Genomic DNA, 27,188 nt, shown 5'->3' on the forward strand with positions numbered 1-27,188 from the left:
CCATTCTGTGATTTGACAGTAGTATGGTTTTTACGTTGTCCAATTAAATACTAATAGTCAGTAGGTTTACAGTCTCTGTGATGAACCTTAGTGTCACAACAAAGGTAAACTTAAAACAGAGTGTAGGTGTTAGTTGGAGTGAGGGTTTTGCCCACATATGAAGAATTTTTGCCAGGTCACACTCTCATACGTTTCATCTAGTTTTTAATGTGTTAAATCACAACCTATCCAGGATGCTTGCCAGCTGGTGCGTTTTCATGGACCAACACAGTAGAGAAACACTGCCACTTTATATGACCTATGGGGCAACATCAAATCCATTTGGATGTTAGATACTGAGGTCTTTGCAGACCTTGTGCTCCTTTTGCTTTAATTTCTTCTCTGGTTTGTACATCTGTCATCATTTTGCAACTGTAAGGCTTAATAATGCTAATTTTATGAGAAGAGGATTGTTTTGTCTGATAAACTTTTAAGGAAAAGTCTTATTCTGTGAGTAAAACAAATTTACTTCTCTGTGAAGTCCAAGGTCACCTATTCATACTTATTCTGAAAGCAAGCATTTATCCTGTATCATTTCTTGTTTTATTTGTATCCAGTTTCCCAGATTACATGTACAGTCTGTTTTGAAGTAGATGATTTCAAGGTAATGGAAAAACACTTCCAAAATACCTAGAGATTCAGAAGCTTTTATAGGAATACACTGATGAAAAGAACAACCAAATACTGTACAGCAAAGCGTACCTGTCCTTGAAGAATGGTCTCCTATTGAACGTTAATGCTTCAGGTGTGCTAGCCACTGCTTTGTCTCACAGGGCTCCTCTTTCCTCCTGCAGGAAGATCCCAAGTGGGAATTCCCTCGGAAGAATTTGGTTCTGGGCAAGACTCTTGGAGAAGGAGAATTTGGCAAGGTCGTCAAGGCAACAGCGTTCCGACTCAAGGGAAGAGCTGGCTATACCACTGTGGCAGTGAAAATGCTAAAAGGTACATTAACATCTGGGTCAGAAATTATATGAGAACTATACTTTTGTAACCTCTGAGTGGATTTTAAGAGGGGCTACTGTGAAAGTAAAAGATCGCCTAAAACGAACCACTGTTACAGCCTCCATTTTTCACAGCATTCTGTTATATTCTGATAGATCTCTTACTTTAGGAGCTAGGATCACATTGATCCAAATAAGTAATTTCCACCAATTCTAATTCATGATGTGCAAGGAGCCTCTGACTTAACATAGCAAATTTATTTAATTTTGGTTGGCTTTGGAAATATTGCAAGGGCTTGTTAAAGCTTTCTGATTTTTTCCCCTTCTACCAGTTTTCTTTGACAAAGCTTTTTAGCTAAAACATGTTAAAATAGACCTATTAAGTTACCTTTTATACTTTCTGATCTGCTTTTCAATTACCTCAACCATCCGCTGCTGCTTGTAACTAGAAACATTTAATTAGAGGAAAATGTTATCCTCCTTATTACCATTTCTGTTATATCCAAGGTTGTTTTTTAAAAGAGAAAAACCCAACACATTATCTGCTGCTTGAGAGCAAAGATGTTAAATATCTTATCATCTTACCAAAGAAATAAATGCTTTATGAAGTGCATGTCTGTGTTGCGAGAGGTTCAGTGGGGAACAGGTCATATGGAGAAAATGTAGAACTGATTTTTTTCCGAAGTGAAGAATAGTTAACCATTACTTGTACCACTCAAGTAACAACCTGTATATCGTTATCAATAGAACAGTCTTGGTAAACATGTCAATTCAGGTTTATTTGTGCACCTACTGTCACTGTCTTTCTAGCACATTTTCATGAATAGTATACAACTGAGTTAAGGTTTCAAGACGTAATGGTAAAACCATTGCTTTTACTTGCAGATGATTTAACACTCGGCTTTCCCTAGCTGTTATTATGAAGGAAAGAACTGACAGAATTGATAATGTAAAGGAGTAACCTTTTATTTTCAGCACCTTATTTTAATAATTTGGTCTTACATTTAGAGTAAACTTCTGGCTTTGTAGTGTAAATTATATTGTTGAAAGTCACCTGAAATTCCATCTTCCAACTTGTCTTTGGAGAACATTTTTCATTCTGCACATATTTATCTGTTGTAACTGCTTTAACTTTACTGTTAACATGCAACTCAGGTGTAAGAAACATTGCATTAGTCTTTCTAATGCTGTAAGGAACTGTAAAGGACTGTTGTTTTAGATCAGACCAACATCACTCATTCTTTCCCTGTAACAGATGCAAAGGGGGTAGTTTGTCCAAATAGGGACTCTGCAGCGTCTGATCTTTAAAAAGGAATGGTGTGTGTACCAGCATGTTAATGGAGAAAGCCTCCTGCTGATTGCATAGACGTTGTCTCTTGCCTGAGTTGTGTAGATGAGCACATTCTGCGGTTAAGAGCAGGCCAGGGTAGAGCTCTCCCTACTTTGGCAACTTGGCATTATGCACTGGGGAGGCAACAAAGAGCAATAAGTAATTAGCTGAGCAAAAATAGTCTTGAAGTTGCGGGTGGAGGCTTAAAGGAACAGAGGGCTAATTTTTTAAGTCCATTATTACCACTTTTCTTATATGAATTAAATCTGACCTTCTGAGTGATACAAATAACCTCATTTCAATAAAATTAAAGGGGGGGGAACACCAACCAGTAAGTAAATAAACATCATTCGCAGTTCATCAAAACAAGAGAAATAAAGCTTCAGAACTAATTGTCTCCATTTTTGCACTATCAAAGTCAGTTTTTCCAGCAGACAAACAGTCATGGTACATGGGGAATTTCAGTCTGTTCTTGTACATGCTGCACAGTCCCAGAGCTAGAAAAATAGGACTTTCTCACAGGCATTAAGTTGATATTGTTAATTTTTTTTCTTACATAAGTGCATATTTTTTTTTTGTCGTCCCTATCACTAGTGAGAAACAAACCAATCCTGCACTCCATGGGTGGAGTGCACTCTTGCCCTGAAGTCTGAGTGGAGGTTCAGACGATAGGATAATACATGGCAAATAGAAACACATAGTAGAACAGAATCAAAAATTAGCATGACCAGGGCAAACGATTAGCACATATTTTAAATGGATCTGTAAATAAATTCTTTGGTGCCTACAGCCTTTATGGAAAAACATACAGTACATTACCAAAGATCAGAAGCTGAGCTCGTTTTTATTAGCCTTAAGTAAAGCTGACCGCATACTTGTCAAGAGACCAGTAATAACACTCTGTAGAAACTATCCAGGGAGGTTCTGCGTGTCAAAGAGATTAAGGATGAGGCAGAAAAACTGGGTTCTCTGACCTATGGTGTCTTTATGACTAGAGATCTCCTTCAAGCCCCAGTGGGTTCAAAGAGGAAGTTTGTCGGTCACAAGAATTGTGAAAAAAAAAACAAAACAAAATGCTTGAAAGGCTAAAAAAGAGAGAGAGGCTACATAGGGTCACGCGATTCCCACTGCCATCAGCAGTAAAATCAGCCTGAACTATATGTGTAGCTTCTGAACTCTAAATCTGGATGTGTGCCACAAGTGTAAGGCAGTAGATTAGTGAGGTTGTATTCCATCAGTAAATCTATTTAGGAGGAGGAGGGCTATATTATGGCAGTTGGCTGAACGAGTCTTTTTTATTTGATCAACATAAAATATTGGCTTTTGTATGCTTCTGGAGCTTTGATTGCACTGATTCACCCTCAAAAGTTGCTTTAGAATGCTAGAAAAGATCTGTAATAATTTCATGGCTCAAGACGTTATGGACTCTGGTCCTGATTCTTGGCTGACCTGCTCTTTCTATAGTCATTTGTTTTAGGGTAGGGTGATGATTAGGGCCGGTTAGGACAGCAGAGACAGCAGGGATTAGCCAGGACAGGAGCCGTCCTGTTTACTTGGTTCTGATATGAATGACTGCAGTACAGTGGAGATGGGGAAATTCTCTCCTGTGGGCAAGTATGGCGTTTCACAGCCTCTTGATTAATTCAAGGAGAAATGATTGTTTTCATACTTCGTACAGTTCATAGAGAACTCTTGATCAATGCTTTCTTAACCACAACTGTGTGTTTGGACACTTTCTGCAGAAAATGCTTCCCAGAGTGAGCTGCGAGATCTGCTTTCAGAGTTCAACCTTTTGAAACAGGTGAACCATCCTCACGTCATCAAACTTTACGGAGCCTGCAGTCAAGATGGTAAATATTAGAAGCTAATATTAGAAGTAATTAGAAGTAAAAATTAAGATGAAAAAGTCGTACTAGGAAATAGAGAGCAGTTTGTTGATGGGTTTGGATCACTGCTTATTAATTGCTGAACACCTTTTAAATTTGCTGCTGGCTGAAAAATAGAGGGACATAAAAGAAAAGCAGTGTTTGAAGGGAAGGGCAAATGCTGATTCTGTGTAACTAAGCATTCTTCCTGTGGTTTTCTTCAGTACACTTTTTGATTCTGAAGCCATTTTAAATTTAATCAATTCTCTTTCAGTCAATATATAATTTTACATTATACTGATTCTCAGTGTTTTCAATTACGGTTTATATTTGAAGTTTAATGGAGTTTTCATTCCTGTTATTATGCATGCTAAAACAATGCTTTGAAGCCTGAACCATGGAGAGAGAGCCTCCCCCCTCACCACCTCCAAGAAAAAACAAACCAACAACAACAGAAAAGACAACTACAGATCCTTTTGTTAAGATATAGCTGGATATTTAGACTGATACTCGGTTCTCCTCCTTTGTCACAAAACTGTTGTCTCCCTCTTGTGAAATAGTTGCTAAAACCACGGTCATTGAGAGGTACATTTCAATGGGGAAAACTTTCAGACGCGTATTACAAACTGCCAGTGAAGCATATTTTCATTGTTGTGCATAGGAATAGATCTGAATAATTTCTGTTTGTGTTAAACGAAGCTTCATGGCAACATCCTCTTCCTTTTACATCTGTAATTATGCAGCCTAAAATCACAGTATGCACGTTGTAACCTTGGGCAGCCCAGCCACTTCTGCTGCAAGTGGCACTTTTAGTTGTAGACAGAGAATATCACTCAGGACTGAGTCATCTTTGAGTCTTAGTAAGGTAATGAACCAGCAGGGCGGGATACTTTTTTTTTTTTTTCTCCTTTTTGGTACAATGTGTTTTTTCATCCCAAAGGAAGTGAATTGCTTCTGAGTCACAGGGTTTTAATAAGTATCAAGCTAATTCATTAGCGTATGGTGTAGGAGGGCTTTGATAGAGCAGACAAACATATTTAACGTTAAAGCACTGAGTGGATATTATTCATGTGGATGATGGAGAGGAGAAACTAATGGCTTGAAATGTCAGTGTTTCTAAGTGCTCTGAAAAGGCACCTTAAATACAACAGTGGAATGAGCAGATGATTTGTGAGCTCAATATCACACACTCTAGAAAAGTATTTTGATGATATAGTTTCTCTAAGTTAGGCTGTTTCACAGATCTGATTTGTAAGAGGGTTATCTCTTTTTTAGTCTGAAATTATCTAGATGAGGGAATATAGGCAACAGCCTGAGTTCTGCTTTGGTTCAGGCTGAAACTCACTCTCTTTGCATAGAAGATGTAAGCTAAAAATATTCTGTGATGCCATGGCTGATTCAGTCCATTTTACCTAAATGCCAGAGGTTTCTGGAGGCTCTGACTGCTCAAAACAATGTGATTAGAAGAGACTTTTAAAAAAAGAATTAAAATGCTTCTCTATTAATCATTTACTTATCAGTGTGTTTGTTTATTTCAGGCCCGCTGTACTTAATTGTGGAATACGCTAAATACGGCTCCTTGCGCAGTTTCCTCAGAGAGAGTCGAAAAGTAGGACCAAGCTACGTGGGTAGTGAAGGGAACAGAAATTCAAGTTATTTGGATAACCCTGATGAGAGAGCCTTGACCATGGGAGATCTGATATCATTTGCATGGCAGATATCACGAGGAATGCAGTACCTTGCGGAAATGAAGGTAGGGCAGTGTGATAGTGATCTGAGCATCTCCATATGATAGATGGACGTGTCAGCTGGTTCCTCCATAAGAAGCGTAAACACTGTTGTTGGTTTTTTCCAAAAGCTCGTCCATCGTGACTTGGCAGCCAGAAATGTATTGGTGGCAGAAGGACGCAAAATGAAGATTTCTGATTTTGGCCTCTCCCGTGATGTATATGAAGAAGATTCATATGTCAAGAGGAGCAAGGTACAGTGCACATTAAAAACAGTCATGGAAATTATTGCCAAATCAAGAGCATTAGTTTATGTTGTAAGATTTGAGCACAAAAGAAGACATTAATAACTATTTTCTATTAACTTAGAATAATTCTCTATTTTAAAGAAATAAAAACTAAGATGAAGCAAAATTATGAGCTTCATCAGTGGACAGTTTCTTATATATGTGTAAAAAATAGATCATACTTAAGTCATCATTTCCTCCTCCACCTCTTTTTGTTGACGCATCAACAAAACCAATTTATTTCTAACATGTAATAGTTAATAGAGTAAAAGAAGGGTCAATGTGATGATTAAGGCCTTGGAGCATCAGACACACGAGGGCTGGCTGATAGAGCTGAGTTGGTTTAACCTGGAGAAAAGAAGGATCAGTGTTTTTATTGAGCTGTATAAATACCTGACATGATGGATTAAAGCCAACAGAGCCAGGCTTTTCTCAGTGTGATGCAGTGACAGGACAAGAGTCAATGGGCGCGATTTTAAATACAAGAAATTACATTTAAAGAAAAGAAAACACTTTTTTTAACCCTAACAGTGATCAAACACTGAAACAGGCTGCCCAGAGAATCTCTGTCCCTGGAGATATTCAAAACCTAGCTGGAAATGGTCTCAGGAGCCCTGCTGTGGCTGGTGTTTCTCTGAGCAGAGAGGTGAGGTCCCGCATCAGCCGTTCTGTGGTCCTGTGGAAAACTGCAACGCAGTATGAAAGAGCGGGACGAGATCTGCTGGTTTTTAAAAAACAATGTGCTGAATAGCACGTAATAAATTATTTCTTTTTCTTAAGGCTAGAGAGTTCACACATGATGCTTAAAAATAGCATGTATTTTGTTAATGTAAATACAGAAGAATGATACCTTTTTCATTGCAGGAGCTTTTAACCATTACCCTTTTGACAGGTAGAGGGCAGCGTATTTTCAGATGAGCTGAGCCCCCTCATTGATCCAGCTTCTCATCACATTGCTTGAAAACACATTTTGTTCTGCTTCTTTTCCTATTCATAATGTAAAATATAAACAAAAAATCCCAAGGAGTTGAAAAAGAATGCAGTCAATTTCTATAAAAATCCTAATTTCAGGAATTATTACATCTATGCAGAAGACTTTAATCAAAGGTCTCCTAGATACTTCCAAATGCCTGAAAGATACTAAATCTTAATTGAAATGGTCCATCACAGGTCAGGATAGATTAGGAACTAATGCTACCTGCCAGAGGTTATTAAAAGCGATTCTGTTTTGCCTGCACCACTAAACTGTTGTTGGGTGCCTGGATGCAGTTCAGTCTGTTTGCAGTGCTCGTGGCAGGATTCAGCGTACAGTGAAATTTCACCTGTAGGATTGTGCAGAGGAAAGTAGATAAAAGATGAGTTGTTGAGTCACACTGCCACTTCCCTGAAAAGAAACACTTCTGTGTAATAACTTTGAGACTAAGAAGATTAGTTAAGGCTTGTCGTTTACTCATTCTTGTGTAAGAATATTGCCAAATACAGCAAGCCCAGTCCAAATGCTTCTTTGCACCTACCTGTCAGTGGCGTCAGCAGAACTTCTACAAGTCAGTCCCAGTCCAGCCTGTGAGGTTCACTGACATTACTTTCTACTGACTCTTTCTTGGATTAATAATGTTGGTTCAGTTCCCTCATAACTTAATACAAAAGAGTTGCCAACAGACTTTTTGTGTGTGAAAATTGTAGGATTTTATGACAAGATTTCTGTGAATGCTGTGAATTTTCAGTTTAGCTTTCCCTGCTTTTTCAGGCCAATTTGTGCTTACGTTTTGTAAGTCAAAATACGTTGCAAAGGAAAAAAACCTTTTGGAAGACATGATCACGTGCGAAAGGGCTTTGCCACGTTCATTTAGCTGTCCTTCAAGTTATATATTTTGCATTGATCTCTACCAGCTGTTCTGTATTTTAAGAATGATGCACTTATATAAAAGCAGTTTCATTTTACTTGGCAGGTTGTTGATGTACTGAATGGGTATTTTCTCTTTACTTCTGAGACGCTCATCGCCATAGCATTATTCAGAGCCTGATAAGCATCTGCCTGCTTGCATAGGGAAATAAGGAAAAGACAAAATTGAAAAGGAAGGAAGGGCGATAAGTTTGAAATCCTACTGAAACAGCTGTTGCATATATGCATATGTGTATATAAATATATATATGAATTTTATGAGAAAAAGAAATAAGGCATATGAGTGCTAGTGATGCTGTGAAGGTTATGAAACATCTTGGAAATTGTGAAAAGCTACATTTTCATGAGTCTCTGGGGAAGATCTCTCAGATTTGATCTGTGAATTTCTGCTAGTGGAAAGTAGCAACTTGTAGATTCAGTTTAGTAACCAGTAACCAAAGAAGACTGTCCAGGTACGGTTCTGAAAGCAAAGTTGTCTTAATGTCTAGGTGCTTCCGTTTATGCATCATCCCTGATATCAGTGAGAGAACTCTTCCTCTTTAATCGTCATTCCCTATCATTTTTTTGCATTTGCACAGTTCCTAAAAGCAATGAGAAGACAGGCATCCGTGTTTGAAGAGTATAACTCATTGGATGAAGCTCTTTGTTAAAAGGGGAGTTGAGTTAATCTGACTTTACGGTGTCCGGGACCATCTGGGAGAAAAAAAACATAACACTTTATTGTACACAATTAAACTACTGAAGTGTGTGGAGTGAAATGAATATGCGATTTTAAAAAATCTTACAATTGTTCTTATTGTTTTTCTTACATTCAGTCCATTGGAAAATATGAGACTACGGATAGAGTCTCTGTTGCAGTTTTGAAGAGAAATACCTAGGTTTTCCACTTGGAAACTTAATTTTCTGACCAGTAATTGCATTGTTGCTATTTTTCCTCCTAGGGTCGGATACCTGTTAAATGGATGGCCATAGAGTCCCTATTTGATCACATCTATACAACACAAAGTGATGTGTAAGTATAAATTCTTGCATTCTTTACGGTTTATGTACTTTTTTAAGGATGTGAGGAAGGAAGCGCAGCAAGGTACATGGCAGCCAAAGCTATTACTCTTACATTGAGACGTGAAGAACACAGCCTGGGTGGCACCATCAGCTGCCAACGATGTGTAAGATCTTTGCTGTTGAATTAAATCTGAAGAAAATATTATCAGTGGCATTTGGGTACATAATTCGTGTTGCAATCAACAAAGGTTGGATCTGTTTGTGTGACACGGTTGCCTTTGAATATAAAGACACAAATTATTAGTCTTTGCTGAAGTCTAATTTGGTTTGGTCATAACCTTACTTCCCAGTTCATGGTCATGACTTGTCTGTAACACTTGTTGGCAGATGAGGGACTGGGTGTGCGGGAAGGGAGAAGAATTTTATGCCTGGCCTCTCTCCTATTGAAATCAATGACAAAAGTCCAATTAATTTTAATGACAGCCAGCTCAGACCTGAGGGGAATAGTCTGTTTCCAGTGCCAAAATGCAGGTTCATTTGCATGATTAGGAAACAGAGATAGTGAAGATGGATATGCTTCTATCTCCATCTGTGATGATTAGGTGGCAAAGCAACCAGATCCAAGCTATTTTCACATCTGATAAGCCAGGAGCCAGGCAGAAGAGCTTTTGTATACATTTAATTCAGGGTCAGATACTTTCATTTCTTTCTCTCTGATATGACTGATGCTTGTGACCTTGCTAAGCACCAGGTAGACACTGTAAAACTAAGTATTATTTATTTACAAGAATAACTTCTAAGGAACTGCAAAAGCACCAGTTCTCATTCCCAGTTTTCTCCTAGGTAGCATTTTGATACCTTCCAAGTTTCCCTTGAAAGAGGATCTCACTAAAGTAATGTTTTCATTAAACTCAAATAGAGTAAAACTTGCCAATCTCAATGACACTTCACTTTGGTAATAGCAGTATGTGCAAATAGGAACCCATTTGATTTGGACTTTTAAAATTATTTACATTCACTTTTTACACTTCTCTCTGCAGGTCGAACAGTTTTAGTGATATAAAATATTTTGCTTGCCTTGAAATTCTTTACAAAAATGAATTTCAAAAAATATTTTCATTTACTTTAATTCACTTGGAGTAAGGAAAAAAAGATGGGGGTAATTCTCAGAAGAATGTCGGTTTCACTTGGGTCTGCTTGCAGATTTTTCTGTGTCTCTTTTTATCCTCCTCCGACTATGCATTGTGCTGACCTGCTTCTCTACAATGACTTCTCCCAAAGAATCATTCAAATTCTTTTAAAAACTTCTTAGCGTGTTTTTAATTTCTTCATTTTCTGCAAAAGAGATTTGTCGCCATGGTTTCATTCCAGAACAGATTGTGTTGTCATGTAACTACCTCTTCTTTGATTGTTGATTGATCTTCTGGATCCAGTACTGTTCCTCCCTGTTTGTTTTCCCGATGGGCTGCTATTAAGCTGAAGATCCCATGTCTTGTACATGTGACACACACAGAGATTACCCAGCTGGTGTCAAGCAAGCCGGCTCAGAGCCCTGGGCACCACACTGCTGTTGTGTAGCTTTACTGCTTCCCAGAGCTGGATTAGTGTCTCCATGTGAAGCCACACTGATTTTCCATCTTTCCTGCAGATGCATCAATTATTCTTAACAGAGCACTGCATTGTGCTTTGCAGGTCCACTTCAATGCAGTGGCATGAACAGTCTCTGTCACAGTACCTTTGACTCACTGCTGAGGTCACCTTCACTGTTCAAGTCATTGTACATGAAGTAATCTAAGAGTGTAATATAGGAGCTCCTAATTTAGCCAAGTCCCTACAGAACAGTGCTGAGACACACACAGAGTTGCAAAGCAGATTCTCTGCAGTGTTAGGTTCCATGAATGCCATTCCAACAGCAGCAAACTGATAAATAAAGTACTCGTGCAGCATTGATTATTATTTTAGATAATTCCATCACTGAAAACAGGATTTTATTAATATTTTGTTGTTTGTGGTCATGCAATTATATTTTATGTTATATATATATTAATATACTCAACAACCATTCCAGTATGCTCTTTTTTATGATACTCTATTTTCCAGCTTCTTCCCTCTAAAGCCTTTACATATAGTCAGTAGTTAGCCGAGCTTAATAGAAGTACTGCTTGCCAGCAATTACAATATCTCCTTTCTGCTTCTGATGACATCAGTGGAATGCCAGCCTACTGCCTTCTTCCTCACTTATTCTTCTTTCCTGACGTTTTTATTCAGCAATAAACCATGGGAGCACAATGGGAGATTTTTCATCTCCCATTTCTCCTCCCGTAGTATTTCATTTTTAGATTTATTAGAAAGCATTGCAGCATTCTACAGAGTTCTATTCCAATATATCCATTTACTAAACAACTTTAATTAAGAAATTATTAATCTGATCCCTCCCTCCATGTTCTGTAAAATTTCTATTAGGCAGAAGAGGTGGATTTAAAAATAATACCTGCCATGCTACGAGGTTTATTTGAATTAATCATGGACAGAATTATAACCTGATAGCAGAGCATAATTGGCTTCAAAAACGGTACAAGGAGGTATATTAATAAAGTATATGAAAATGCTATAAATATTAATTAGCTTTCGTGAATGTACAGAATGATTAAAAATTAATTCAGTGAATGGCGTTAGGGAGAAAAATGGCAGCACTTACGACTGAATGAGACTCACTTCAGCTTCTCCACCCATTTTGGAAGTGTTATTGCTTTCAGGCTTTTGGTTCTTCAAAATCTGAGAATCACAGGTGGAACATAGTCAGACAGGAGGTGCAGTTTGTGCCTAACATTTTGGGATGGAGTTTTCAAAGACATTTGCTGTTTCGTTTGTCATTAGGTGTGTGACAGTTCCTGAAATCTTAACAGTGAAGTTTTCACAGAAATTACCAAATGATGAGAGCACAGAAGCTAACATTTGTCATAAATTGTATGTAATTTTGATTCCAGTCACCTCCCACTGAGTATCACCTTTGCGTGAAACAGTGTTGGCTGATTTCCTTCATTTTGAACATCCAGATTTTGGCAGTTCTGCCAGCTGAGCAGGTTCAGCGTAATTTGTAGCTTCTTTGTGTCTTGAAAGCTTTCCCCTAAGGAGAGAAAAACATTTTTTGCCTGTCTTCTCCTGCATGCCCTCCAAAAATGGACTAATTTAATCTTTCTAAATATTTCCAACCCATTGAGCAAGATCTCTTTGCTTGAGCCCATCAGTAACATAAGTGAAGAGAAGAAATGCTGACTTTTAAAATTTCAGAATAGTTTTTTCTGTCTTCTATTCTATGTTAAACTATATTTTAGGCATTTGATATTTCCAGAATGAGTTATGTCCTCTTCTTTTATCAACTCTAAGAAGAAAAATAAGTCCTGAATCACTGTAACGGCCCAGGAGACCAGATGAAATCGAAGGTGTTGCTTATGGTTGAAATAAACATGTAAACACAACCTCAGATTAAAACCAGCCAACTGATTCCTTGGTAATTGGTTGAGCCAGCCTGTGTAAATTTAGACAGTTATTTCTGATTAAGACTAACCAGGAATTAGTCCTAGTTAGGGCTAATTAGGAATGTTAGACTCCCTCTGTAGGCGAAGGAAAAGAGAGAGGCTCCTCCAGGGGCACTGTACAGAAGAGGAACAAGGCTTTGGGCTGGGCCACCATGGGAAAGAGTCTGCTGTTAAAAGAAGATGAGTCTTCCCAGGATACAGTTAGTATTTGGCAATGGATAAAAGAGGGCTATCCCTAATTCTTACTGTTTTGCTTGTTAGTCTTCTTCAGAAATGGCATTTGGGAACAAGGATGGCCCTATGGCATCTGTACGGCAATGTCTTAAATTTGTTTGGGCTCTCAAAACACAAGGAAGAGATTGGTTAGGTGAAAGCCACACTAAGCTCTTGAAGCCCACCACTCTAAACAAAATCTTGTTTTATCTTTTTCAGATGGTCATTTGGAGTTCTGCTATGGGAAATTGTAACTTTGGGAGGCAATCCCTACCCAGGTATTGCTCCAGAAAGACTCTTTAACCTCCTGAAAACAGGCTATAGAATGGAGAGACCAGAAAACTGTAGTGAAGAAATGTAAGTAGCTCTTGATCTGATTAGATTCATAAAACATTTCTTGACTGAATACATTAAAAATAGAAAGTTTAAATAAGTAGCACATAAATACTGTTCTGTATATCTCAGAGGTATAATCCAGATATGTAGTGCTGAAAAGAATGTAATGAAATTACTGAACAGTAAAGTGCAGGTAAAGAATTACCAACAGGAAGCTTGCAGCTACATCAAAAATACTTGTAGGATATTGAATAACACACTAGCCAAGCAATTAAAATAGTTTGAATATTCAGATTTTTTGAGGATGGGGAGAGGGGGAGAATTTGATAAAACACAGTGGTAGCTGAAATATTCAAGAAAATCTTTCAGTGCTTTTCTGCAAATGATGTAGATGTTCCCTCAACAGTCATTGACTATTAGTTGTCCTGGCATTGCAGAGGAGAAATGATACCTTGACCCAGAAATCCATATCCTGGAAGACACAAGTTTTCTGTGATAAGGCCATGGCACTTTCCTTTTTATTTGGAGACTGCTCATATTTTATTGGCTGATTTATTAAAACACTCTCAAGATGAAATATCTTCTCTCTGTGGTTCTTCCATGGCATTTGTAGATGAGGCATGGTTTTATCAGCCTGCAAATCTGGTCATGGTCAGGCTTTTTTAGAAAGTTACTAAGCTTTAATCACTATGATGTCACTTCTGAGCGATTTTCAACATGAAGGACGCTTTGGTGACACCCAGGCTGAGAAAATACAGTATAAATAATACAATTTTATTTTTCTTAATACCATATACAGAGAAAAAACATTAAGGGCTTCTGAATTTAGGGTGGGGTACGCATTTACAAGTGTCACTGACAAATATCTTCTAGCAAATAGTACATACTTAATTTTGTCTGTTTCATCTCAGCAGGGAATAACACTTCGTTCTTCAAACATATGTTGTGTCATTGATAATTATTAGGTTAGGCAAGCTGACCATGTCCAAGTTTCTTTTTTTTTTTTTTTTTATTCTAGCCACACCATAGTTTTCTGACTGGGTTAGATTTTTTCTGTTTCACACAGAAATTTTTCTGACAGTCTTTGAGACCCTACTTTAAGGACCATTTTTCTTAAATTGCATTCTCCATTTTATCCAGCTAAGTAAGAGAGATCATAGACAAGGGCGAAAAAATGCAATGCCAAGTGTATCAAGATTTAAACTCCTAAAGACTCATGAAAATAAAAGCCCGTTCTTGTGAAAGACAGTTGTTAATTCAAGGGAACATTTAACAGAACACACAACAAAGCTTGATGTGCTTGTGGATGGACTTTATGAGCAACCTGATCCAGTGGAAGGTGTCCCTGCTTGTGGCAGGAGGATTGGAACTGGATGAGCTTTATGATCCCTTCCGACCCAAACCATTTTATGATTCAATGCTGTAAATTATTTGAGCAGATGAATGAACAACTTCTAACAATTTTGGGGTTTTTCCCCTTTGTGGCGGGTCACAGGTACAACCTGATGTTGCGCTGCTGGAAGCAAGAACCAGATAAAAGACCAACTTTTGCTGAAATCAGCAAGGAACTAGAGAAAATGATGGTGAAGAGTAGGGTAAGTGTGGGAAAGCATGAGTTTTTGGAAGTTTTTATGATCATGACTTATCCTTAATCAGTCTAAAAAGAGTACTGTGAAGTTATTCCTAAATTGTACTCCTGAATAAGTAACCCTAGGAAGAATAGAAGTAGAAGAATGTAGTATTTCCTTCAGTGTGATTTTTGTTATGTGATAACAGCAACAGAGATACAAAACCTGTACAATTCCACCATTCTGAGTTTAATACAATTGTAATCCTGTATAGACTTTCTTGGAATGAATGGATGCTGGGGTCTAAAAGTAGGTCCAAGTTGCTTATATTTATAAAAAGTATGCAGACCTACTTGCACATAAACACATTCTTTGGAAGAAGTAGTTTTTTACTTTAGGAAGACTTGTTTTCCTGTGCCAGGTGGTGAGGCACTGGCATAGGTTGCCCAGAGAAGTTGTGGCTGAGCAACCTGATCCAGTGGAACATGTCCCTGTGGGTTGGAACTGGGTGATCTTTAAGGTCCCTTCCAACTCAAACCATTCTATGATTCTATAATTTTTTTCAAAAAAACTACTAGTTATGGGAAGAAGGGCAGTTACAAATGAAAACCAGAGGAAATACAGCAACTGTTATCAGATTTGAGAATGTGATGGCATTTACATTGGGTGCAAAAAGGGCTAATAAACAAATGCGAACAATTTTGTTCAGAATGTGAATGTTTTAAATGAAAAATGGCAAAATGAAAGGTCTAGATTGTACATTAAATCACTCTGACTTTTCAACCACTAACTTTTAGCTGCTGTGAATCAGCATGCAAATGATCTGAATGCCTAGTGACAGGCTTGTAATACAGAGGCTGGCCAGTTTCCTGAAATTTTTATCGTAATAAAAACCAAAGCAAATCCAAAATAGAGCTATAGAGCTTGGCGAATCAGTCATTCTTCTTCTTGCCTTTCTGAGTGAAAAATTTTGAAGATTTAATATTGGGTGACTTTACCTTTTTAAAGTTTAATTTCAATAGATTTCCAGGGAAAAAGCCATTTTGAAACTAAAAAGTAGGCTTTAGATTAGTAAAAATGCTTCACATCTGGGTTTTTTTCACCAAAGCAATTCAGCAGCTTAGATGAAAACCTATGAATTCCTATGGGTGATCTAAATATTTAGTTTTAGAACAACAGCAGTGCAGACTTTATTTGGCATTATTTACATGGCTAATTTTAGACATGATTATGTAAAAGCTTTTGCACAATGATAAGATCTGAGTACCTTCTCCTTTCAGTGCGCATATGTATCTTTATATATATTTCGGGCATACATTTGTATCAGGCATAACAGAAAGTGAAGGTTGAAGAAGGCATAACAGAAAGTGAAGGTCAAAGAAATCAGTGAGCGCAGCCCTTTGTCTTCTTGGTTATTTTACTGATGTGCAGAATTAAGTAAGAGAAGTATTAATATGTCTGTAGTGTGTTTACTGTTCCAGCAAATCAAATCCTTCCAAAGTTGCTATGGTGGCAGAAAGGGAGAGCCTACTTAGAAGCCAGAAGTAGTATCAAAAGATGAATGCAGGGGGATCTGTAGTTACTTCCTTTAAAGAAACCAGATGCACATTTAAGTTAAAAGAGGGGAGATTTAGATTAAATATTAGGAAGAATTCTTTTTCCTGTGAGGGTGGTGAGGCGCTGGCACAGGTTGCCCAGAGAAGTTGTGGCTGCCCCATCCCTGGAGGTGTTCAATACCAGGTTGGATGGGGCTTTGAGCAACCTGATCCAGTGGGAGGAGTCCCTGCCTGTGGCAGGTGGTTGGAACTGGATGGGCTTTAAGGTCTCTTCTGACTCAAAGCATTCTATAATTCTATGATTTAGCCTTTATACCCAACCAGCAATACTGCCACATATGTTAACCATTTTTTTTTTTCTGTGTTCACTTCTTAGGACTACTTAGATCTTGCAGCTTCCACACCTTCCGATTCCTTACTTTATGATGATGGGCTCTCAGAAGAGGAGACACCGCTCGTGGACTGTAATAATGCTCCCCTCCCTCGAACCCTCCCTTCCACATGGATTGAAAACAAACTCTATGGTAGAATTTCACATGCATTTACTAGATTCTAGCTACACAAAAAAAAAAAAAAAAAAAAAAAAAGATTTTTCTTCTGCACTGTTCTCAGACTCTGTAACCCCATTAATGTGTTTCTTGTCCGAATGAAGCCAATCAAAATTTGCTTGGAAGCTTCTTTGGGGTTTTTTTGTTTGTTTGTTTTTTTATTTTGGTAAATGTCAAAGTTTGCATCCGGATCATCCTTTAGTCATTTTGAAGCTGTGTTTAAAATAAATGTTTTTAAAAGGATGTGAAAATAAGTAAAATGACTAGATATCATACCAAAAAAAGAAAAAAAAAAAATCAGGGAATTATTCTCAGGGGAAATATAAAATGCTAATGAGTATCTAATTCAACTATCCTGTTGGGGGGAACATTTGAAGTATGTTAGATTCTGCACCTCTAATTTAAGCAATAGACTTTTTTTTAATACTGTTTTTTGCCATAGCCTAATGATAGGACCCATCTGCAACACTTTTTTTTATCAAGGTGGATTTCTGCATTTCAGCTGCTGTTAATGCATTCTGGATCCATAAGCTGAAATGTCTATTTAATGTATCATAGAACAAAACCAGAGTATTATATACAGAGGTTCAAAATAGTCTGTAAGTATTATATACAGACTAAGTCAACATGTAGAGTCCTTTGAAAACTGAATTAACAATGGGCATTTTGAAAATACACTCAGCTGTTTTCACGTCCTTTGATTTGTTATGAAAATGTCAGTACTAAATCTTGATTGAATGATGTAGCAAGTGTTTTTAAAAAGAACATATGCTTTCATATTGTGATGGTGAGATGGACAGTAAAAATGGTTCTTGCCAAAACTCCTACATTTTGCCTCCTGATTAAATATTCTCCATGTTTTTAGATATTTACTAACATCACAGATACTTTTTTTTTTTTAATTATTCTTCAAGCAGTATGACTTTTGAAAAGTTGGATCTTTTAGCCTAAAAGTTGCCATTAATACATGGCTTTGGGTCTATTTTTGATCTGTACCTAGTCTATAATTTTCTTTAATAGGTTCCCCCAACTCACGCTCACTTTGGGGCACTTAGTGGCCAGATTGTTAAAAGAATGCAGCAACAGACAAAGTTGCCACCGAGGCTGATGGCAGATTGTGAGTGCTTAATAAGCAGCAAAATCAGATTTCTCTTTTTGAAGATCTTGACCCCGATGTGGTTCTCTGCTCGTACAGCTGGATCAACATGGTGCTAAGCACTCTCCTTCCATTCTGATGATCACTTCTGCCTAAACCTAGAAGCAGTTACTGGACTTGATGCGAATAATTACATGCCTAAAATAGATTCAAGATGAGTGCTCAGGACTTTGTTGGACTTTACTCAATTGTGCTCCTGGGATTTCCTAAAATTAAGCAGGGGATCCCTGGTGAGGGTGTGAGGGTCCCCGAAACCTCACTGAAGCCAAAGGAAAGATGTTCATTTAACTAAATGGAAATATTCTCAGTCATTGCAACGGACTTTGGATCCTGTCCCAAATAGGGTTATTAATTCTTGGAGCACTTCCTGTATAGCAAGAACTTCCTCTTGCAAAGCAATATATTGCTACATGATTGTTTAAAAACAAAATTATGCAAAGTTGGAGGTGCATCAGTAGAATTATTAGCTTTTTATTATGCACATGTGCCTGTGCGCACACAATTTTTTATCAAGCAAGCACTTTATTTTTTCAGGGTTTTTGCTTACATCTGAAGTTATGCTTCAGGGCTTTCAAAACATCATTTATAAGAAATGATTTGGGACAAAATCCAGTGGACTGGCTTAAATACTGAAGGGAGTTTTGCCAAGGGCCTTACTGTCTGCACATGAAGTTATGGTTCTTCAGTGCAGAAAAAATTATCTGTTTTCATTTTTAGGCATGTCATACCCGAACTGGCCTGAGGAGAGCCCCGTTCCACTCACAAGATTCGATGGCACTAACTCTGTGTTTTCAAGATATGCAAATGATAGTGTATATGCTAACTGGATGGTTTCACACTCAGCGGCAAAATTTATGGACAAGTTTGATAGCTAAAATTTTCTTTGTGAAAGGTAATGGACTCCTGAGAGGAACAAAGATGCAAAGAATGGAAAGGCCATTGGCTCGTTCTTTGTGCAATCAACACTAACTTTTAAATTGGCAAACTTTTTTATTGGTAGTTTCTAAAGTGTGTTATTCATGCTGAACACTATAATTGGTGAATTCCCCTTGCAGAAAACATATCAAGTTGAATAAGAGTTGTAGTTCCAGTACTTCTTTCTAGGTTGCCATTTTGCATATGGTTCCATTTGGCAACTTCTTAATGCAAATGGCCCCGCGCTCATTCTTGTTGGTTTTTAGACTAACTGTCCTGTGTTACGGATTTCTTGGGTGGGAAGAATGTACTTGAACTGCTACTTTTATAGTCGCTGTTAGCCTATGACCACTTGATCTAAGCAGGAAGCACAAACAATATATGGAAGGGAGGGGGGAAATAGGCTCCCAAATTACTGAGCTTGCTGTCAAATGAGAAGTGTTACGATGATGTTGGCACTGTCTTGGTTTGGAAGCAAAGAGAAAGTCAATAGAGGACTTGAGATTCAACATTTGAAGTCTTGTAAAATGTATTGTCTTGTCTTAATGAGAAGAGAGTTTGTTTTATTAGTTTTAACTTCTCTTACCTTTAGCACAATGGAGATAAATTTGATACAAGATAAGCTGTATAGACTGATGGCAATCAAGAGTGTTCATCTGACAGAATTTACTTTCCATCACCTACATCTTACCAATGTTAAAACATACAATCTTGTACAATCATAATTATTCTCTTGAGTTAAAAATAGACTGTACGAGATTTTCAGATTGAATTCCAGTGAAGAGATTTTGTTTGCAGTCATACTCAGTGGGTTGGAGTCCTCCTCTCAGCTCCATATTGGATACACTGCCATGTACAGGACACTGCCATGACATAACTCAAAATAAACCTACTACTTTGAAAGTCATGAGTAAACAACACTTGCACAGCAAAATTGGTCTAAAACTCTACTGTTAATGAAACTGTACAAGGAAAATGTCATCTGAACTTGTTAAGGTGAAATATAAAAATGTTGTGCCTACAACACTGACTTGATATTTGAGAGAATGATCAGACTGTGGGTCATGTTCTATGTGAAAGAGTAAATGATCAGCACTACTGTCTTTATTTGTAATCTGATATGGTTAAAGATAACTTTTTTTTGCTGCAAATGTTGGGGCGTAAATCCCAAGTGACTCGTTGTTAGCGTTGTGATGGTTATTCTAAATAATCCAGTTCTACCAAAGCTTTGCTCCTGTCACTTACAATCCAATTTAGCTGTTTTCAGATGTTGTTTTGTGTATCAACTTTCTGTTTCCATTAAAGTCTGTGATTTCAGAAACAAGAGAGTCAGACTGCCAAAACCTGAGCACAGATTTTCATTTCACAAAAAGCGGGATATCAAGTGCTGCGTTGGAATTTAAACACCTTCACTGTTTAATATCATATTTGATCCTGTCCTGGCTTTGGTCAATCACTAAGGAGAGTGACTTTTTCTTTGTACAAAACTTTGCCATGTTGTGTAATGCTTATGTACAGTAAACAGATACAGCTGTGTATACAGAAGGGGTTCAGTTGTGATATAATGGTCATCTTCACCGGCATGACACAACTATCAGAATGCACACTTTTAAAATAAATGGCACTGAAAATGAAGCCCATTATATGGGCTTTATTTTTCTATTGAGAAATCTGTGAAAAAAGGAGAAAAAAATGGTAACTTTTTGCTTTATCCAGCCCTTTTCCTATATTTTATGTCTGTAAAAGGGAATTCTTTATTTGCTGTGAGCAATGAAGGCATCGAGATTTTTCTTTTTTATTCTCTCTTAAATTATGAATGTCTTTTTATCAGCTATCTTCAGCAGCAGCATTCAACTGGGAGATGTGAAGTGCCCAGTTTCTAACTGAAAAGCCCCTGCAACAGCATTGCTGTACAGTAGGTGAGTGGGATAGTATGCTGAAATAACCAGTGGATGCAGAAAGAATTGTGTATTTTATACTTCCCAGTGTGAGTCAGTGTTGTTTCAACCATTAATTCCTGTGAAAAATTGCACTAATAGTTATTGTTACATATGTTACCAGATGTAGATTCTGCATATAAAATACATACACAGTGCTTAATTATAGTTGCCATACACAATTACTTGCATTAAGTGCAGCTTAATGAAAAATTCTTAACCAGTGTTTCCTAATCCAACTGATTTTTTTACTCCCTTCCTGCTTATATTCTCACTTTCAAGCATTCAGTCCTCACATGAAAGCTTCTTATGTCTTCTGTGTATGGTACTTTTGTAAACGTTTCCTTTGAAGTGTTTCTTGTTTATTCTGTGTTGCTGTTAGTCTGAATGGTGACAATCTTATTTCAGTTCTCCATTAGAGAGTAAATGTGCTTTCCGTGTAGGTAAAAAGGGGGATGCTGCAGAGGATTATTTCCATCAGTTCCAGAAATACTTAAGCACTTGCCTGCCCTGAGGAAAATGAATTTGAAGGGAGTAAATGACTCGTCTAAATGTAAAGGAAGGAATATTGCTAAAAATTTCTGTCAGCCTTTTCTAAATATCTGCAGCTCTGATATGGTTTACGTCATCTGTACTTGGAGTTGTGACAGATAGGGAACGGGGTAGATGTCATGTGTCCTTCTAGTCATTACAGCAGCACAAGGAAGTTATTGTAATATTTGTTTCCACAAAGTTTTACCGAGATATGATACTCTGAGGTTGCAGAATTTAATCTGCAGACAGTAGCCTGTTTCATAGAACAGATATTTTTAAAAGTCTTGTCCCATTAATGTGAGGTATCTAATATTTAAATCATGTGGTTTTATCTACAGTTTTTCATGCAAAATGTGCATGAATCTCTATGGTATGCTGAACTGGACCTATTTTAAGTGAGTCTCAAAAATTCTATAAAAGCACATTTCTATTCCCTGATGTTTTAAAATCAATCTTACATGAATAATATGAGCCTCAAAACATACCTCAAAAAGACATTTCCACTGTAAGTTTTGAAAGTTCACAAAAAATTACTTATAATTTTTGAAATGCTTTGTTTCAAAGCTCAGCCCACCTAAAAATCCTGTGTCCCTCTCTGCAGCTGCACCATAGAATACTAGAGATGACATTCAGCAGCACCAGCTCCTAGGTGTCACCAGGCAACATTCCCCATAAACAAGGTGCAGTTTGTCCATAGTGAGATGAATAGTTTGACTTTTCAGCCTAAGCAACCTTTCTGAAAAAAAGCCAAACAACCCTGTGGTTCCCTGAAGTCGTATAGAAGGATGTAAAAACTTAGTAAGAAAACCTAAGGTGTTCAGGTCCACTGCATCTAACTTCATGTAACTTAAGTAGACCCTCTGAAGATAGTGGGATCACTCATGGAGAAATTATTCGTTAATATTTGCTGGTCTAAAACCAAATATCCCAGTAGTCTGCTAGCAAAAGTACGAAAGATATTATCAAAATACGGGCAAAGTAGGAATAACCCGGGTCTACCCATCCCTAGCACAGTATTGTAACTTGTCTACCTAGCGGCGGCACGTAGGAGCAGGTACTGACACTAGAAGACCGGTAAGCACAAATATCTCTATAATGTACATCTGGAAGAGACAGTGAATGAAATATTTTTCAGTATTAATCGAGTTTCTCAGTAAAGATGAGTTGTTCATGTAAACTGTGTTCCATATGTTTCTCATTTCTAATTCTTTGGGACAGCAACCTGTGTCTTCCAGTTATGACAGAGAGATATATTCTCTTAATGCGTTTTGAGAAGATGAATGGTTCCTCTCCTTTCATGGTGCCTTTTTGGTTTTTTTTTGCTTTTACCTGGTTTTGTAACAGTTTGTATGGTATCTCAACACAACAAATTTCTTGCTTAAAACATATTTCTCTGAGCTTTTGGGAACGTTCGTTTTGCTGATAACATTCTGAAATTAAGTAAAGAGCTTTTGCCTACCTGAATACAGACAAGTACACCTTCCTTTAAGCTCATCTTAAGCTCATCTAAAATAAATAGCTCCTTACTTTGGGCTAGTAAAGTACACTTCCTAGGAATCCAACTTCACCTCATCTGGAAGCTGTTTCATATGGATTACATGAACAATTTAAGAGCATTGTAGTTGTACTTTACATGTCAAGAAATAACTTCCCAGGTTTCTATTAGAAAAGAGAATGAAAGAAGAGTGTGTTCATCTTCAAGGTAGCTAAAAAAGTTAAGAACTTTTGAAATCAATGACAATGTAATGATTGTTGTCATTAGGTATCAGAACTGAGAGTTTGATTTTGTCCTTGCTCATACAAGCAAATGTGTATTAACATGTGAGATACCTGATTTAAGTGCATTTTTACCTTGCCAAAAGAAAAGCTTTCCATTTAATCAGTGAAGCACAGAGGTTTGTAGAGGTTCAAACTTACTGATAGCAAGTAATGTGCATATTTTCAATAAATAGCAATGTTTACAGTAGGTGTTTCTGCTCGGTTTGGATTTTTTTATTTGCTCCCAAATATAAAAATGGACTGGGTTTTCCCAAAGCACTCAGCTTTGACCTACATCACCTCCCATTTATATCCCTGATAAACCTCTGCTGATTTTAATGGAGAAAAAAGTATAGACTATGGGCAAATCTCGACTCAAAATATCAAATAAAAAGATGCTTGTTTTATCACAATATTGATGTAGTGGAAAGAACCACTAGTTGCACTGTCAGAACTACTGAATATGTCAGTATATAGTATTCTATAGTAATATATAATATTACTATTATAGTATATACTGACATAGTATATGGTACAGTATATAGTATTTGTTAAACTGTGAGTAGGCTATGAAGGTAAAAGCAGTCACTGTTCCTGCTTAGTCTGTAGTTAAAGAAAGGGCAGGTCCAGTCAGCCCAGTATCTGTACAAATCCCCATGGGAAGTTAGGGTAGCCCATCATTTTGTGTATATTTCCTCTTATATTTATAAAACAACATAGAAATAAAGCATAACTGTAGAGACGTTGGAGGAAATAAAAAAAAAGGTGATACATCAGCTTCATTTCATCATTCTCTCTGCAAGAGGTTGTTAATAGCAGAACCAGGTATCATGATTATTTCTTAATTGTAGAAATGTGTTGACATGTCCTAAAGAAGAGATGGAGGTCGCCAGCTGGAAAGTGTGTCCATTGCAGCAGGATGAGGTTTTTATGTATTTCATGATCTTCTCTGAGTGGAGGACAGAAGAAAATGTAAGCCAACACATCTAGGGCCTTATTTTTAGGATTATGTTTGCAAAATAATTCATTATTGAATACTGTAGGGATGTATGGTTTTAATCCTTGACAACATTGGTGCCAGAAGTAGTTTTGGAGTTACTGCATACCACACTAAGAGCTAATCTGTTGGTCAAGGAATCAACAGATGGCTGCAGAGAGCGATGTACAATCTCTTTCTTCTCTGCGTTCACCCCACTATTGCCTTATTCCCTGTTTGATCTTATCTGGGTAGAAACATGAATTTGCCCGCAGGAGATTTATCCATGTGCCGAAGTCTGCAGGGACAGAAAGATTTGAGATCTGGATATCAATCAAACATTGCAGTTTCTAGTCTCATTTTTCTGCATTACACAGGTCACAGAAGTACTTGTTAGGGGCCTTATTTAATTTTTCATCTGTTCAGGACTTTTCCTCCTGATCATAGTTGAAAGAGTTTGATGTGAGTGCTGATTTTCATTTGCAACACGTGCCCTTTTCATAGCTACCTGCCAATGCAATTTCCTATCTGAATTTACTATGTTTAAGGATGGAAATAGCTCAAATTGTTTAATTAAACTAAGTCAAATGAGCGTGTATTGCAAACATTTGGTCTGCTAAAATATTGCTTATCCCTATATTTAGGGAAACTTTAAAGTTATTTTTTGGGGAAAAATATAATTCCACTTCCTCTTTCAGATTTTGTTACGGAATAAACTATAGTCCAATGCAAATCAAGAAACAGTAGGATGATCCTACTTGTTTACCAAATTTCTACCAATAAAAAGAATAGTATCCATTTATTCAAGAGTATTTCACCAAAAAGGAAGAGAGTTGGCATAACTTCATTAGAATCGTGTCCTGAGTTGGAAGGGACCCACAAGAATCATCAACTTTAACTCCTGCACAGGGCAACCCCAACGTTCACACCATGGGTCTGAGGGCGTTGTCCAAATGCTTCTGGAATTCTGTCAGACTTGGTGCTGTGACTGCTTCCCTGAGGAGTCCCAGTGCTCCACCACCCTCTGGGTAAAGAGCTTTTTCCGACTGGCTCACCTAACCCTCCCCTGGCACATCTTCCTGCCATTCCCTTAGGTCTTATCATTGGTTGCCAAGGAGAAGAGACCAGTGGCTGCTCTTCCTCCTCCCCTTGTGAGGAAGCTGTAGAGTGTAATGAGGTCTCCCCACAGTCTCCTCTTTTCCAAGATGAACAGACTAAGTGACTTTAGCTCTTCCTTATAATATAGTTTCCCTTCTAAACCCCTGCTTCATAAGACAGATAAGGAGACTACTCAAGGGCGGCTCTCATTCCTTGAGAAAGCTGGTAATGGGTTTATTTTCTTAAGATGGCTGAAAAGTCTGGAAGATTTTTGTGAAGACTGAGATGTGGGAACAGCCTGTGGAAATATCTGGGAGGTAAATACCAGATTTACAGTATAGTTTTAAAAAAATGTGTGTGCAGCTTCAAGAATCAGCAAGCAGAGTTCACTGCTCTCCAAGATAGTTTTGGTCTGGGCTGGGCTGTCAGTGACTGGCCTGACAGCAGAAGCCAAGAATGATTCTTTCTGCTACAGGGTAGAAATAATTGAGAGAGATTTTAGTCTTGAGTCAGTAAATCATTCAAACACAGAACTGGTTTTCCTATGGAGAGGGAGTTTCTGAACAGTGAGCAAATCCAGACGTAGTGAACAGAGATGCACTAAGTGTATGCTGGTTATGAGGATTTTTATTTTAAAACACAACAGTTGGAGTCTCACCCAGTGTTGCTCTTCCAGAATCATTTGTTAAAATGCACTGTGATGATTTGTTAAATACTGAGCAGAAGCAGATGATGTGGGTTTTCTTAAAAACACTGAGGATATCTTAATTTATACTGCAATACATTTATTGTCAGTTTTGCATGCAGAAAGATTAAGTAGGCAATCAATTTAGATTGCAGTAAGTCATCATCAGAGACAACTTTTTAACCAAACAGAAATAATGATTATTGAATCATTTTGACTTGCTTAACTGAGTCTCCATTATGGGTTACTAATGTTACAAAATGTGAAATGAATGTTTCGAAACACTATGCTTTAAAATACAGATTACTTATAATAGTTACCATTTCAAATGATAATTGTGTCTTGTTTAGGCAACACCTAACAGAACACTATTAATGGTATTAGACCTTGAAATGCAGTAATATGAGTAGCACATATTATCTTTATTGCTATGAAAAGCATCAAACATACAGCAAAGACCTTGTCATATACGATTTGAACTTAGGTCAGGGGAGCAGAGGAAGGAGATGCAGTCTTGTACCTTGCATATTGACCCTATAATCCACATTACAACAGAAGGAGCTCAAAAATATCACATCCCCTTAGCAATTAAGCAGCACCTCCTTAGGTGTTGCAGGTAAACAAGTGTCCCTAGTTGCTCCAGATGCTGGAATTAAAAACTGAGCTTAGAGCTTTTCACCTACCGGCTTATTCCACACAGTCCCTCAGTGGCTCCCTGTCCCAAGCATTTACTTTGCTGTGCCCTGACCTCCTTTTACAGCTGGGAGCAGAAAGTTGTGCCAGTTCATGCGGGGCTGCTCCTGGCAGCTACCCATCTCAGGCAAGGGATGTCCAAGGACATCTTCCTTGTGGCACCACCTCATCTTTCCAAAACCCCAGCACCACTGGGTTTTCCCCACATAAGCAGCCCATGTGCAGAAGCACAAGTCAACACTACCCTGATCGCCTGTTCTGCCTCGTGTCTAATATCAGCTGGAGGATTCAGGACATGCTGCTTGTTTTCAGCCTGGGTCTTCTCAAACCTTACAGCCAGCCTATACCAGTTGCAGCTATCAAGCAGTAGCCTTGTGACTGAGATCAAACCTGCAGAGATTTGTCCCACACAAACACGCAATATAATCAGCAGCCTGTTAGCATTCTCAGGTTAAGCAAGTCTTTACGCCTGTTACATATGGCCAAATATTATAAGCCAGTCTGTTTTTGTAATGGACAGCCTCACGTTTTTGAGTACGCTTCAGTAAGTTTAATACAACCTGCACACAGTTTCTAAGAGGC

General features: G+C 37.8%; 1 protein-coding gene across 2 annotated transcripts in view; it reads left to right on the forward strand.

Moving 5' to 3' along the window:
• Positions 1-25,198, forward strand: part of RET (ret proto-oncogene) — an 89,406-nt gene extending 64,208 nt beyond the window's left edge. Inside the window, exons 13-21 of one of the 2 annotated variants that reach the window (XM_054071973.1) lie at positions 834-981; positions 4,053-4,160; positions 5,714-5,928; positions 6,034-6,156; positions 9,034-9,104; positions 13,066-13,203; positions 14,678-14,777; positions 16,683-16,830; positions 18,728-25,198. In XM_054071973.1, coding sequence (XP_053927948.1) covers positions 834-981; positions 4,053-4,160; positions 5,714-5,928; positions 6,034-6,156; positions 9,034-9,104; positions 13,066-13,203; positions 14,678-14,777; positions 16,683-16,830; positions 18,728-18,885 — 1,209 coding nt within the window. In that variant the 3' untranslated portion in view covers positions 18,886-25,198. The remainder of the gene's footprint in view (positions 1-833; positions 982-4,052; positions 4,161-5,713; positions 5,929-6,033; positions 6,157-9,033; positions 9,105-13,065; positions 13,204-14,677; positions 14,778-16,682; positions 16,831-18,727) is intronic. The other variant, XM_054071974.1, reaches the window with a different exon arrangement.
• The last annotated feature ends 1,990 nt before the right edge of the window (positions 25,199-27,188 follow it).

This window comes from Cuculus canorus, chromosome 7, assembly GCF_017976375.1.
Source record: "Cuculus canorus isolate bCucCan1 chromosome 7, bCucCan1.pri, whole genome shotgun sequence".
Lineage (NCBI taxonomy): Eukaryota > Metazoa > Chordata > Aves > Cuculiformes > Cuculidae > Cuculus > Cuculus canorus.